The sequence below is a fragment of the Corvus hawaiiensis genome, chromosome 4 (genome assembly GCF_020740725.1).
Source record: "Corvus hawaiiensis isolate bCorHaw1 chromosome 4, bCorHaw1.pri.cur, whole genome shotgun sequence".
Lineage (NCBI taxonomy): Eukaryota > Metazoa > Chordata > Aves > Passeriformes > Corvidae > Corvus > Corvus hawaiiensis.
This window is the reverse complement of record NC_063216.1, coordinates 20,550,239-20,566,041: the sequence shown is the minus strand read 5'-3', so window position 1 is coordinate 20,566,041 and position 15,803 is coordinate 20,550,239. Positions and strand designations below refer to the sequence as shown.

The 15,803-nt window shown below is 41.0% G+C and overlaps 1 protein-coding gene across 1 annotated transcript in view; it reads right to left on the bottom strand.

Moving 5' to 3' along the window:
* The window catches only part of AGK (acylglycerol kinase), a 36,945-nt gene that overhangs the window by 20,184 nt on the left and 958 nt on the right, over nt 1-15,803 (bottom strand). The window contains exons 2-5 of the mRNA XM_048300141.1: nt 7,394-7,433; nt 3,503-3,582; nt 2,128-2,203; nt 668-760 (exon numbers count right to left, since the gene is read on the bottom strand). Of these exons, the coding sequence (XP_048156098.1) occupies nt 668-760; nt 2,128-2,203; nt 3,503-3,582; nt 7,394-7,433 (289 nt within the window). The remainder of the gene's footprint in view (nt 1-667; nt 761-2,127; nt 2,204-3,502; nt 3,583-7,393; nt 7,434-15,803) is intronic.

Below are 15,803 nucleotides of genomic sequence, written 5' to 3'. Positions count from 1 at the left end.
CTGCATAATGCAAAACCAGCACCAGTAAGTGCAATTAACAAAAGGCCAGAACGAACTTGCACATGTATTCTTATCACTTTCTCTTAAGGTCATTGCATTCATTTAGCCATTGTCTTATGAAACCAGTAGCTGGCAACCAGGAATTGCTTGAATAAAACACAGTCTTACTTGAAAAGAGAATATCCCCCAGTTCTGCTCCTGTCATTAATCATCTTGACAATAGGCATTTATTAAGTATGTTCTGTGCTTTGTTGTCATTCCCACGTAATTTTTAAATTATCTGATTCCCACTTCGCAAAATATGCATTCCTCTTGGGGAGCATATAGAAAGGAAGGAACTTTGAAAATCAAACCATTACAACTACATTACACAGAAAGAAAAAGTTAGAACCATGTCCCTCCAAAGAGTTTGCTCATTCTAGAATAAAGTTCTGGAAGACAGTTATGTCACACACTCTTTTTGTCCCCACTCTTATCATCTCTTTAAAACTAATACCAATGAGCAGAGTGTTCTGCCCCCAGAATAATAGAACATTTACTGAAAATACAGATACTGAGCGGGACAGATCTCTAAGAACAGCTGCTATGATGCTGCTACATTGCACAGACTCAATCTTCTTGCCCTCAGCCCAGCTATGATTCTCAACAAACCAGGCTCCTGCAGTACCTCTTGGACTGTGCCATCTCCTCCTGCAATAATGATCAGATCCGTGTTTTCCATTAATTCCAGAAGCTTTTTTGCTTGTCCCTCATAATCAGTCTGAAGAAACAGAAACCCAAACATGAGGACTCAAATGACTATTTCTAGTGTATGTCTCTTAGACTTAGACATACTCTTAGAAAAAAAATCATCTATCCATCTGGTTAATAGTTATTTTTATACAGGCACACAGTACTGTATATTACTTACAGTCAGAGATTTTTTTTTCAACTTCTAAAACCAGTTTGATACATAATATAATATGTGCAAGCAAACACACACACACATAGGTTAAATGAAATATCAGAGCAAATCTTACTCAATAGATCTAGAATACCATAGCAATAATCATATTTTCAGGTAATTTTACATTGAAACAAATCCAGAAGGCAACCACGCTCTTGCAGAAAAACTCCCAGTATCTTTAACAGTAAAAGTGCTCAAATGCATCTCCTGAAACACAGCATCAACTACACAACAGGCCACTGCCTGACAGCCACTGACAATGTATTTAGCAGCAAAGAGTACTGACTTTTTAAACCATCAGAACTGTTTTCTGCCAAATGAATGTCTTTTGCAGAGCCATCTCAGCCTCACTTCCTTACCCAGTCCTGTTTTGCCAGCTTTTCAGGTCTGACACTACCAAACATCAGTTTTAAGTCTTGCAAAATAATTTCTTCTCTTAGGGTGGGACTAGGTATTTTTAATGATCAGAGAAAGGGACTAATAAAAACAGCACTTTAAGACTAAACCTTGTGAAAAAGATTCCAAGGCAGAAAGATGCATATTAGAGTACTTTGCTGTTAGGACACCCTGACTATTAAGCAATCCACATGTCACAGCCGCAAAAACCTGCAAAAAGATCAGAATTCCTTCATGTTTCCTTGTTCTTCTCTTTCCAAAGAAAATCTGTTTGTTAGTTCATACCATTTAGAGCTCAGTGTTCTGCTTTCATGATGGGAACGTTGAATTATTTGGAGAGAGATAAATACTCATATTTCACTGTACAGATAAAATCTTATTTTTAATTAATCTGAACAGCTCAACTGCATGTCAAAATTCCTCACTTTTGAATTCTTCAAGTTTAGGCAGAAATAACAAATTCAACAGCAATGGGCACACACCACTAGCCAGCACTCACATATTTAGAATTTTCTCTCAAACGTGAATTATAGAAGGGCTGCTTTAGACAGACAAACAACATATGTACTGCTTTAGCTGAAAATTAAAATCTCACTACACTGTAAACTAACAGTGAATTAAAAAGATTAGGTATCATCTTAATATCTCAGTATTTATTTCTTCCCATAATATGTCTACAGGACAACTGAGAATTTCAAATGCATACAGCTTTGAATTTCAATTCTTCAAGAGGAGAAAGCAGAGCAGTCACTATTTCTATAGTAGCAGAACCTATCAGTTCTTACCTTAACCACAGTTACATCCAAGCCAGACAAGTGCAAAATTGGTGCAGCGTTCTTTTCAAAAAGGTTCCCAGCTTTGCTAGAAATAACAGAGTAAGAACTATTTAATGACTCTGGTAGCTGAAAAAAAAATTTAAAAGGAAAGAAACAAATGAATAGCAAGAAGAAGTCTACTTAAAACCAAGCATTCGATCTGCACAATCAGTCACTCAACATGACAGTCAGGAAAGATGAGATTTCATGTGGTTCAAATGTATTACATTTCTAGTCCCACATCTCAGTTGTCAGGGTTGTATTGCAGTTTTAACAAATGCAAAAGATGCTATCTAGCTTTTGCCAAAAATAATTTCAAAGACCCAGAAAAAACAAATTAAGATCTCCAAAAAGAAATTTATTAGAAAATTAATTACTTACAAAGCACCAGCCTTTAAGGACCACAAAGAAGGCCCATGTAGGTTTTCAGAAACATTTAAAAAATCCCACTTATTTATTATTACATATTATTAAATAAGGTTAGAAGCAAAACTCTATCTGATCTTTTTTGTTATAGGACTGATGCATTTTATGCCTCTCATTGTATAATAAAATAATTATACCACTAACCATAAATTGTTTACAAGTAGAAACATGAGACTTGATTAATACTTCGTGTTTTCCAGTCATGAGTGTTTTGAACAAAAGCATGTGAGTCCAAGCACTTCCATGCCAGGTATATTATTCTCTTCATATTGGTAGTAAAAACTCTCTGCCCCTCCACAAATGCAGCTATTCCAAAGCTGATCAGCAGAAAGAGACACACATCATATCCAAGACTATGGTTTCTCTGCTAATGAGCACATAAAAATAGCAGCCGACCTCTTCCAGGAGTCTTGCTCCCAGCCCATATTTAGCCTCTCAGTTTGTGGGCACAGCCCTTTCAAGGGCAGGTTCCCACAGAAGTAAGATTACTTCTTGCCAACTTCAAGTCTTGAAGCTATCAAGGTCATCTCTTACTTCTATAGATTTTGAAGATGGAAATATATCACATGCAAAAGTTTGGAAGGAATACAAAGGAATTCCATATATGAAGGAATGACAAAGGCCGAAAGACAGAATTAAAGAAAGAAATAAAATATATATATATATATATATATATGAATATATATATATATATATATATATATGTTTAGAAATCATTCTTCCACCTCAAGCAACTAATTCTATTTCTCATCCCAATCTTTTTGGTGAAATAAAGTTTGGCATAGTAACATAGCACCAGCTTGGCATCAGAGGGAGGCAAAAATGAGCTCAAAAATCTGGCTGGCTTTTATAGTGGATAGCAGAGCAAAAATGCAGAAAGAGTGCCTCAAATGAGAGTGCTGAAAAGGAGGAATTTTACCCTTTGCAAGCTGCTGGGTTGAGGAACACTGTTGCTTTCTTCAATGGCACAGTGGCAGGGATCAGCTGGTTGCCAAAAGCCTAAGTAAGAGAAAAAGAGCAGGGCTCAGTTTATTTTTTAAGCACACTGCTAAAACAGTTCAAAATAATGCATCTCTACAAATGTCAATGGGCTTTCAAGCCTTATGACACTCAAATGACTTCCATCTTCAGCCATTGTACAGGTCTCCTATTCAAAGACCTGCACTCTTAGCAGCAGCTCACATCACTGTCATAAGTACTCTTTAGCTCATTTTTACAATTCCACCACCATTTCGTTTCTGTCAACCTCTGGTTTTCTGCCATGGGCAGAGATCCAGGGAGCTCTCCTTGACTCCAAGGTTACTTGATTTTCTTTCCTTATGGAATTCCCATACACCTGCCTGCCACCTTCTTTCTGCATTCTTTCCAACTTCCGAATGCTAATTCCTCTATCTCTTCTACTCATTTTAGTATTTTCTATGCTTCAGTTTTTGAAGACAGGAAAGATAATTACAAGAGAATCTGCCTTGACCTAAAAGCAAGTTCACTGTTCCTCACACTTTTTTTTAACTAATCTCTCTCTATAAAATCACTCAATTCCTCTTCAACTTTTAATCCAGTTCTGACAAGGTGCCTCAATTTTAAGTTAAGAGTTCCTCCATAAAGCCTCTTGCACCTTGTACCTATTTCCAAAGCTGTTCAGCACAGGAGAGGCAAGGAAATGCGAAACTTCCAGGCATGTTACATCCCACTCTCTAAGCCTCTAGAAGGTCACTTTGAAGGCATCCTCACTAACACACCAAATCAAATTGGTTTTGAATACAAGGAAGACAAGGTATTCAGCAACACCATCCAGAAGCCCCAGAAACAGAGTAGGAACCAAAGACTACTGTGCTGAACGTGCCCCAGTCAACTGTCCCTGGCTTTTTTTTTCCTGTTTACCCTGGAAGTTAATTCCCTAGCAGGAATTTTTATATTGAAGAAGGTGATACTGTACACAAAGAACAGTACATTTTAGTGGTTGTTAGCTGTTCAAATCTATTATTAATTCCACTTGCAAACTTTGCTCAGGAAACCTCAATTTAAAGAAGGGTACAGCTGGCTGTGCTGCTTAAAACATCCAGATTTCTTCTTCAAGAAACAAAAAGGATGAGAGAAGTTGCTGAGAGTAAAGAAATCTTCAAAGAAAGTGAAACAAATCAATAGCTCTTAAGCTTTACTCAAAGATCAGCTGGAAAACAGACCAACTTATTATATTGCAATTGTTGGGTGGGAATTGGGGAATAGGGTACCTCTAGCATGTTACAGCTGTTAGAAACAACTGATTATTTGCTTGGGGGGCACAATGTGATGTATTTGCATGCTCCAAACAATCTAACAAGGGTCATAAAGATTTTATGAGTAATGACATAATTGCTTCTTTATGTAATATACTTAGACACTTATGTTACATACAGGGGCATTTCTAAAGCAAATGCTGATTTGTGAGACAGCAAATAAAAAAAAAAAATGCAACATTCTAGAAGTCTTTCAGAGCAGAACATAAGTAAAGACAACTTACAGTCATACCATAAAAATGGTTATTAAATATATATATTAAGGTATAATTTAGGTAAGCCAATGCCTTTTTCACTTTCTTGTCAAATGCACACTTCCAGGTATTGTATCTCTGGACTTCTAAAATGATAATCACTATTCTACAACTATGTATAACCCTTTATTCAAAGTTTTTATAGTGCTTTATGAATACCAGCAAAGAAACTACATTCTTTTACAGAAAACTATCCTTGAGTGAATTGTTTTCCAGATAAACAGCACCTCTAACACATGCCCACAGCTCAGCAACAGCAAGGTCAATCAGCAAGACTGATTGGTCAAGGAACTCCAAATCAGCTGACACTGACTTATTCCAGAGACAGAGGTGTAAAATGTCAAAAACATGATAAATGGGTTCTTTACTATAGAATCTTTCCATAAACATTTGCCACACCAAGGCTGTCATCGTGAACTGATATTTAAATTCAGACACACATGGTGGAACCTTTGCAGGAAATACCTCTGTAGTGGATACTTTGTCAGGAAGGCAGCTCCCTCATGAATTTGATAATGTAACAGGCTCAAAAACCTAAAAATCCAATGTAAAAATGGTAAGAACTTCACACACACTCCATTCAGACTAAACTTCTTCTTTGGCGAGTTTGCCTCTATTTTTTTCCAATACTTATATACTGCACTTGTATAAAGCAAGCAGCATTTTTCAAACAATTTTAGGTTGTTGTTATTCTGAAGAACATACCAGACACTTAATGCCTTAATGCAGTATTGCTGTGTTTTTTCAAGCACTATTTGGCACTGACACATCAGTGAGAATGGAAATTACAGCAAGAATTGATTACTAGGCTTTTTGCTTCATTCCTTTATAATGCAGGAGTCTTCTGCAGGGTATTTTCCCAGGCTTTAACCACTAAAATTGTAGGAAGCTCTACTGACAGTGCTTTTGTATTTTCACTTGTAAGAATAAGCCATAATGGAATAGAACCTGTCACTTAATAACTGGATTGAAGAAATGGGAAATTCAAGATTTCCAGAACTGAACTATCTGCTGGTACCAGTGTTTCCCTTAGCACTCATACCTTTTTGACAATACACACAAACCACTTCCTCAGCTCCTTTTAAAAAAATTGGTTTAATTTGGTCAGCATGCTTCAAATACTGTGGTATTAATAGCTATTTTTTGTGATACAAAAAACCTCTATGACTTTGTTATTATGCACTAAAAATGAATATTGAAAACGTAAGACTCTGAAATTACAAATATGGTTTGTGAAAGCAGTATTTTCAGGGAAAGATTTTCCTTTCATGAGCAGTGAGTTCCCTTACATCTATTCTGCCATGAAGATCCATAGCACAAGACAAGTTGCTGTGAAAGTCTTTCCCTCAACAGCAGACAGGCTAAAATTGGGATAATTCAGGTGCACAACACTTCTCTACTGAGAAAAATAATTTTCACCCTTCTACTCGGGCCCCAGGACGTAGCAAATGACGGGAGCAGTGTTACACCCTGCAAAATCTCAAAGATCTCTCATGAAGAAGCAGGTTTAGAATAAACTTTATTTGTGGGAGGTAAAAACTCTTTAAGTCCTACAGAAGTGATGTCATCCATGGGCAGCAGCACTTACACCTCCAAAAGACTGCTTATTAAGGACAAGTTTCTTTGTGGGAATACTACAGTATGGGAGTTTGTTTACTGCTGTTTGCCCACGCAGGCCACAAACTACGAAATGCAACAGTCAGTACCCTGAGAGAGCAGCTCCCTCCCCCTGAACACTGGCCTTCTTGTCACTGATCAGCAACCAGGCTGTCCCCATTCAGTTCCCACTACACGGGTCTCTAGAGAGCTGGGTCAGACAGTCATCACAGCTGGCATCCCTGATAAAGCCACTCAGGGTCAAACAGACAAGGGCAAAGTCTCCGCAGCTGAGCACTGACACAAAGCGGTTTGGGCTGCTTCTGCCCAGACTATACCCCTCCTGCTGGGGCTGGGATTTCACTCTTATCAACAAATCATCTTCCTACCAGAACTTTACAGGCACAGAGCAATTACATGTGCAGCAATGGAGGTGTGGGTAGCTCCAGCAGTGACTAAGATCACCCCAAGGATAATGCTGCACTCCCCTGCAGCAGCAGCCTGGGCACGCAAGGCTGCAGGCCAGGGCCCTGTCCACCCCTGGGCATTAAGGGAAAGAACACAGATGGCATCATTATAAGGCTTGTCATGTAGGAAAGACCTGCTGGGAAAATCTCAGGAGCCCTGCACAACCGAGATAAGAGGGAGATTTTAATCTAATTTTATTACTTTAAACAGTATTACCTGGGCTTCTTGGCATGCAGCTCTTCGTAACAGGTTATCACTATCAGGTAAGACAGAAAAGAGAGCAGACATTACATTATGTAAGTTTAAAACAATTTGCTCATTTTTAAAATGCAGGCACATACCTCTTTTACACACAGTTTGACAACACTAAAACAAACAAAAAAAGAAAACAACCCAAAACATTTTAAGGATAAAACACCCCCATTTATGCACACATGCATATTTTTTCCTGCATGTGCATACAAACATTCTTTCTAGAGGAAAGAAAAGCAGAAAACAAAGACCAGGATGCCAAGTGTGCTGAGATTACATAAACTCTGGCACACTGTGTAACTGTGATTTATTTGTTAAATTGCTACATAACTGTACTCCAGAGCTCAGGTGTGGGTTTTTCCAATGTTCTCGCTGCCTGGTATTTACACTGAAGGTACTTACCATTCTGGCACTGTAGAAGGGTTTTAGAGAGGACTTAAGTCTTTGTGCATCATAACTGTGAACTCTCCTCTCCATCAGTTTGCAAGCCAAGCACACGTTAAAGCAGTACCTCCCACCCACCTAAGCATGGTCCAAAGCAGTAACTCAGAGAGGTGAAAAACACTCAACTTGTTAAGTGAAGTTTAAAAACAGAAGAGAGATGGTCAGCGTTAGATATGTCACGGACATCATTTCAGAAATACATTCCCGACTAATCCTTGGGCTTGTTACTGGCAAGCAGGGTATATAGATGGCAAGCACTGGAGACAGAGCTACTGAGCAAGGAACAGATGTCTGTTTCTTCCCCAACCCCAAAAATGTCCTATTTCCCCTGCAGACAAAATGGGGAGTACTGTTCTGCAGTGCCCAAAGTCTTGCCTGTCCTCGAGGTACCAGACACTCCCCATCCTTCAGCTTGCCCTTGCCAATACCTGGCAAGACCATATATTATTGTCTCAAAATACCAAGTGCCAAAAACCCCACTTACAGTCAGCATACCAAAATGAACACTATACCAACCAAAAGGATTAAAGGCCAGCCAGCCAGAAACAAGTGACTGGGAGAACAGCACACTTCTGTCCCAAAGTGTGGCTCATCAGGCCAAACCCTGCCATGGAAATGGCAGAAGAGAAGGCAAGGCGAGGCCAAACCCAAGTGCCATCTATTTGATTCCACTGGTTTACAGTATTTATTTGTCACTGGAACGACATAACCTGCTCTTTTTGGCATCGCCAAGAGATGTTGCAATGCCATAAAATGAGAAGTAGGGTGACTTCATGTGAGATATAAAACTGGGTTCTGAGAAAATAACTACGGTATAAAAGCCACAGATTTATTCCTGGTAATAATGAAAAGACAAAGGAAGAGTTCAAGCATGGAAAAAGAAAATATGTGAATAACACCTCATCAGGATAACAAGTAACTGGAATGTCTGGAAAAAAAAAATCCTCAGAGGCATGCTGTCATATTTGCTCCTTAAAACCAAAGGAGTAGATAACTTGTATTAAGCACCTGCAGTATTACAGGAGTGACAGCCTTGGGTTTGATTGCAGTAATATGATGAAAGTGCACCAGTTAAAACAACTGCCCCTGAAAAGGCTGGTGCTCCAAGCTGTGGGACAGCAGTGTCACAGCTAATTCCAGCTCAATCAAGACAGCCTGACAGGCTAAGTCCACACTGTGCCACTGAGGGCATGAGCCCTCACACAGGGACACTTCCCCCTCCCCGTGACTATGTGTGGCCAAAGCAAACAGAAAACAACTGCAATTTCTATATGTAAAGTTGAAATATTATGGGATATCAAGAAACCCCCACTATCAAATGATGGCCACGCAGCTGAGAAATATCTTTGAGATTGCTGTCCTAACCTTCTGAACAAATCCCAGCCAAACCCATGTTATCTGTTTACTTCACATTGATGCTATTTTGTTCAGAAGTCAAGCTCTGTCACATTGTCTGCCAGTCTGTTTTCCTGGTGCCCCAGCTTTATGCTGCAGTGTTAATTGCCTTTAAAATGGAGTCCAGCAACACTTTGCAAATGCAAGCAGAAGATACTGTACTCTCTTTTCCAACCTGCAAAGATCCTCAAAGCAACTGTCAAGGATTCACCTCAGCGGAGTCTTACCCATAAAAATTAAGCTTGACAATTTAGATGTCAACATTTATGCTGATTTTCTCCTGCACCGAAGCACTTAAAGAGACAGAAGAAGTCTACTTTGACACTTACCATTTTGGTGTCAAAGGAAAAGTTTAGATTCTGTGACCAGAAGAATCATTTACCATCCAGCAATTTCCAGGTGATTTGTCTCACTTCTCCAGCAGCACAGCACCCAGAATCCCATACCATCCTAGCCATACTCACAGGATTTCCACTTACTCAACTACAACATATTTCACAGTCATCTGAGTTTATCTTAAGGATGTCCCAAGTTTGGTTTAAAGATGCCAGGTAACAGGAAATTTTTTATTTCCTTAAAATATTATGTCAACACTTAACTAGCTTCAAACTCCAGAAAAAACAGCACAAGTGCACTCACAGGGCACCCGTAAGAACAGCAGTCCTCCTCCTGTATCACAGCTGTTGTCTTTCTCACCTCATGTGGCTCACCTGAAGTACCACAAGTGGGCCTGCAAGTCCTCTGCAAATCATAACAATCAATAAATACAGCTAGAAAAATTTGAAAACCAGTAAAAAGGTAACTTCTTAAAATTCTCAAAATATGATTACTCACCAGCCCCCAGAGAAGAAGAGACTAAATAATAATCATAGGATTTTGTTGAGTTTTTTGTACTTTATTGCCTACTATTAGATAGTAACAAAGCCCTTTCAACAGTGCTCAAACACGAGCAGGTGGAGGCTGAGGGAAATTGCTGCACTGCCTTAAAGAACAGACAGAGATTTCTTCTGACTTGCACCATATCCACCGCAAACTAAAAATCAATTTTTACTTTACATTTCCCCTAAGGGCTTATCTACACAATTCGGCCTTAAAGCCAAACAGACAAGCAGTGTTGCATCCGCTGGCCAACTCAGGGCTGTCTTCCTGCTGTGAGAATAAAGCATCACACAGCTTACAGCTGGGCCAACTTGCTTAAGCAGTAAAAAATTGGGAAACGGAGAGGAACAAACAGCAGCAGCAGGGTATGGAAGAAAGAGGCTGTCCTAGGCTGAACCCACAGACAGAACATTCCCAGTAAAGCCTCAAGGGCGGCAGCCACTGCAGCACAGACTCTGTGGAGAACAGAGCAGGCTCACACCAAAGGATGGAACCAACACAGAAAGGACCCAAGAGCAACTGTGCAGAGCTCCCCACGCCCCAACCGTGCCAGGCTACCAGAACACAACGCTCTGAGAGCACAACATCCATACAACTCGCCTGGGCAGGGCTGTTTTGATTTCTCTGCAACAGCCCTGGTGCAGGACTGGTGGCCACTGCTCCTGTCCTGACCGGTTTCAGCTGGAATAGGGAATTAACACTCTTACACATAAGCACAAAGATGCACACAATTTAGTATGGATGCTCCTCAAGCTGAGACTGAGTCCTGTGCCCAAGTGCCAGCAGAAGCCAGGGTGGAAAGGACAGCTCCCATGATGAAAGGTCACCCAAGGCAGCAATGAATGCAACAAGCAGAAGACAACAAAGTCAAACTGAAGCTGTTTGAGGCTCTCAGCTGCAGCAAGGGTCTGCCTTAGATTCAACCAAAGCAACTCCCCTAAAAGTGATCACACCACAAATGTATAAAGAAGCTCAGGATCTCATTCCGAAATGAGTTATCAGCATTAAATTTAAGACTATTAAATATACTCAAGCATGAAGAAGCCTAAAAACTCTCCATCTTCAAAACACAGAGTTTTGTGAGGAGAAACTTGACCAAAGCTGTGCACACAGGATCAATCCTCAGGAGCTATAACAGAACTCCTGAAAAAGATTTTATCTTAGCAGAGAGCTTTTTTGGCTGCTTCTAATACGGCAAGAGCACAGAATCCTCTTTACTGGATATTAGCATTTACTTCCATCTTGGCCTTGGAAGGGCATGAAAGACAAATCTTAGGTTTCATCAGCTTTACCTAAGACTCAGAACTTCTACTCTGTTTTTTTGACAAAGTTTTGATGAAATAAAGTCAGCTACTCAGGAAGTATATGCAGAAAGGTGACAAAGTGAGTTATCAGCTGGCAAACACGCAGAGACTAACATTCAAATTGTAGATAACAGTACCACTCAGTATTACTGGCAGGGAGTCAAAGGCTCAGGTGCTTTGCCAGCACTTTCTACTGAGAATGTCAATACTTTAACACATAGAAAGTAAAACTAAGTATGTGATGAGTCCACTGCCTCAGCAGAATATCCAGGGTCTCCATCCTGACATGGTGATGATCACTTATGCAGTGACATCACTGGAACAATCTGGTCAAATCTGACAATCAGTTAAGCTGATGACCATGGTGCTGGAGATTTCATTTCTGCTGATTTGACAGAGCTGGTAACTCACTGCACCACCTGGGCATACAAAGAACAGCTGCAGCTCAATTCAGGAAAGGTGACCCAGGACATAAAGGGGAGAGGGGATTCCAAACTTAGTGAAAATTTTAGAACAATCATTTGGTATCTTTATTTGTGATCAACCTCACCTGTGTTATGCTAAGCAGAAGTATGTTACTGTGTATGAGCAGACATCTGACAATCTGCATACCCTCCAAGCTTTGATCCAGGATATTAAATTAAGTGTCCCTTGTACCTGCAGCATGATATGCTATAGATTAAAATGAGCCTAATACATAAATTCATGCAATCCAGAGAAATTAAAGACAACCTCACATGTAGCAACACTGAGTTATCCTCCTGCTTCTCAGATACCACAAGAGTATTTGCTATCCTAAATGCAAGACAATGGATTTTTAAAACTTATTCTTTTATGAGAACAAAAGGAATTTTAAGATTCATTACTGTTTGCAAGAATGACAGTAGGGTTTTAGTTAACAGTAATTCAACCAGACATAACACCTATCATTTCACACATGAAAAACCTTTGCCACCTCCTGACTGACACCCCTGTTGAAGAGATACCTTCTGTACTATCCCATGCTTAGAAGGGCTGAATAACATATGGGGAGGGGGAATCAGCACAAGGTTTCCTCCTTTTATTCTACCTGCTCATCCAAAACTCCTTACTTTTGCATCAGTCAGTATTTGAACAAACACCTTCCAAACTGAAAGGCGAATACCCTGATCCAGAAACTAAATGCTGCAGGAAGAAAGTACCAAGACTAAGCAGCCCCTCGACCTTTACAGTTATTGCCATCCACAACCTTTAGACCAACTCAGCAATGATCCATCATGTTCCAGTGCCCTTCTTCCCTTTACACCCTAGGGAGCACAAGGGCATCCACATCAGGCTCCACAGCACAGTCTTCAGGGTGCAGAAAGGGGACACCCCTGCCCATTTCCAGGCAGGGAAGAGGTGCTGGGAACAAGCCCGGAAAAGGTAACATTCTTCTTGTCCATACAGCATCCTCCAAAGTTTTAAGGAAATACTTCAGAGCTCTTCTGTCCCTAAGAGCTTGTAGAAGCTGACTACAGAAGAGCTGCCATTTATCTGCAGGACAGATTATTTACAAAAGCTCCACTTAATACAGGCATCATGGCTGCTGCATCCAAAAGAAGGAGAAACCTTGAGAAGTCAAAAAAGCAAATCATCTTCTCCTTGCAAGAGAAATATTTTAGAAAATCCACAAGGACGGAAAGAAGGATGCAGGATGGTAAACAAAAATTCTCTTCACTACAAAGAAATGAGCAACATCTCAGCTGCTTCCAAGAAGTCAGAGGCTAATCTGAACCAATGCTGTGCTAAAGCAAGGCCCTTCATCAGGAACTTGTGATGCCAGAAACCAAAGCACAAGACCTCATTACACTTTTAAGGTGTTCTCAAAGGGTAAATACCAGTCTAGTCAGGTATGGCTCACACATAGCAATTTAGCCTCTGCTGTGGATAAGAAGAAGCCTCAGGGCCAACACAGTCCATACAGATCCTTCATTAACCTCTCCCAGTGCTGCCTGCAGCAGTCTGTGCATGGGGCAAAAGGCACCTCTGCTCCCCAGCACAACTGGGACACAGACAAAGAAACTGGGAAGAGGGAATGTACAAAAACACACCAAAAGCCATCCCCACAAGCTGCAGAGTGGGATCCTGACCTATTCCCTGCTGTCCACCTGCCACAAGGTAAGCTCCTCACCACGCAGAGTATCACAAAGGGCTGTTGAGACCACCTTGGAATTGTTTTTCACACTCTTACCATCAGGCTCTTGTCGTTCCTTGTTTTTCTCTAACCTGGATAAAACAACCCCCCACAGAGAATGGCCCAGAAATTGCTAAACAGTTGTCAGTGCTTCCCAACAGGGTTTAAAACTCTGAAAGCAGTAGCTATGGCCTACGTCAAAGTCTCACTGAGCTGTTTGTCATCACAGGACTTCCCACCTTGCATTTCCAGTGTCTGCTAAGGAAATGCTGTATTTTCCTTTACAGATAAAAAGGGAGAACAGGATATGTAAAAATTTTTTTCTCCCCAGTCCATCACCTGGGTTAAAGCACCACGCCTATACTTGAGGCAAACAACCTCCACGCACTAAAATTTAGATACCAGAGATTCCTTTTTGGGTTGTTTGCCTTTCATATTTTCCTCCTTATTCCCCACTGCATCCCCTGTGGCACACTCCACATTCTCTGTGATCTGAACACAACTTCACCGTTACCACACAAGAAATCAATGCACAGCTGAAACCAACAGCACACAGGCACGAACTTCCAGACACAAAAGACACAAAGGGGACACACTGGCTGTGTCTGTCACTGTTCCCAGGCCTCCTCAAGTGCCCACTCTCCATATGCACAAGGAGCAGGTAGTCTTTTGTTAATGTCTATTTCAGTAGCTGTCCAGAGGACCCGGGCCTGACTTGCCCTCTCCTGTCATCAGTATCTGTGGCAACAGAAGACCAGTGAAGAGGCCACTTACATAAGCTGGGTACCTGGGAAGGTCCCAGGCTGCTCTGCCCCACCAGCCAGCCCCTCATATGAATGCCACCAAGCAATTTCTTCTTCCTCATTTTGTACATTGCTTATTCTTTTGGCTAAGAGGTATTTGGAATGACAGAACTTCAAATAATTACTCATTTACATTCTACTATTTTATCCAAATTCCAAGTTCAGTTTATCAGAGGACAAAGTTGAATGCAAGTTCACTGACGCTATATGGAAGCGTCAAAAAAGCCCAACATGGAATCAGCATTTTCAAGGAAAAAAAATTTGGAGGGAGAGTTTTTTTGTTGCTTGCCCTGCAGTCACAGAATCACAGAATGGGTAAGACTGGAAGGGACCACTGTGGTTCACCTGGTCCAACCTCCCTGCTCTAACCTGCAGGGTTTTCCCAGAGTATATTGTACAGGATTGTATCCAGATGGTTCTAGAATATCTCCAGTAAGGGAGACTCCACATCCTCTCAGTGCAGTCTGTTCCAGTGCCCTGTCACTTGCACAGTAAAAAAGTTCTTCCTCAGTTTCAGGTGGAACTTCCAGAGCACCCGTTTGTGCCCATTGCCTCTTGTCCTATTCCCTGGCACCACCGAACAGAGCCTGGACCCATCCTCTTGACACCCTCCCTCCCTTCAGATACTGATAAATATTAATGAAGCCCCCTCTCAGTCATCTTTTCTCAAGGCTGAACAGGCCCAGCTCCCCAAGCCAGTCCCTACGTCATCTTTGCCACCCTCTGCTGGCCCCACTCCAGGAGCTCTGTGTCTCTCTTGTCCTGAGGAGCCCAGAACTGGACACAGCACTCCAGACGTGCCTCACCAGGGCTGAGTAGAGGTGCAAGATCCCCTCCCTCGACCTGCTGGCAATGCTCTTCCTAATGCCCCCCAGGATTCCACTGCCCTTCTTGGCCACAAGGGCTCACTGATGGCTCAGGGACAGGCTGTTGTCCACCAGGACCCCCAAGCCCTTCTCTGAAAGTCAGCTGAACCTCAGTGCTTCAGGTAAGAAGCAAGCAACTAAAGTAGATGTACTATGCAAAACAAAGACTGATTTAATGCCAAAGTCCCTAGGCAAAAGGATCTGAAGAAAGAGAGTACAAAAACAATATAAACACATTTATTTTCCTAACTTTCCCACTGAGACTCTAGCAGCATTTCAATGTAAGCAGAAAAAAACACTGTTAAAAAACCTGACTAAACAATTAAAAAACCATTAAGACAGTGACAGTAAACAGCAGAACCAAAAGTAACAGTTTTTAAAAATAATCTGGCTACAGTTGCATTTTAGTAATATGCATTAACCATAATCTTGAAGGACAAGTATTAACATATAAACCCAGGTTTTGTTTTTTTCTTTAAATAGGATTTTGCATACTGTAAGGGACATTTGTTCCACAGGTAAGCAGTG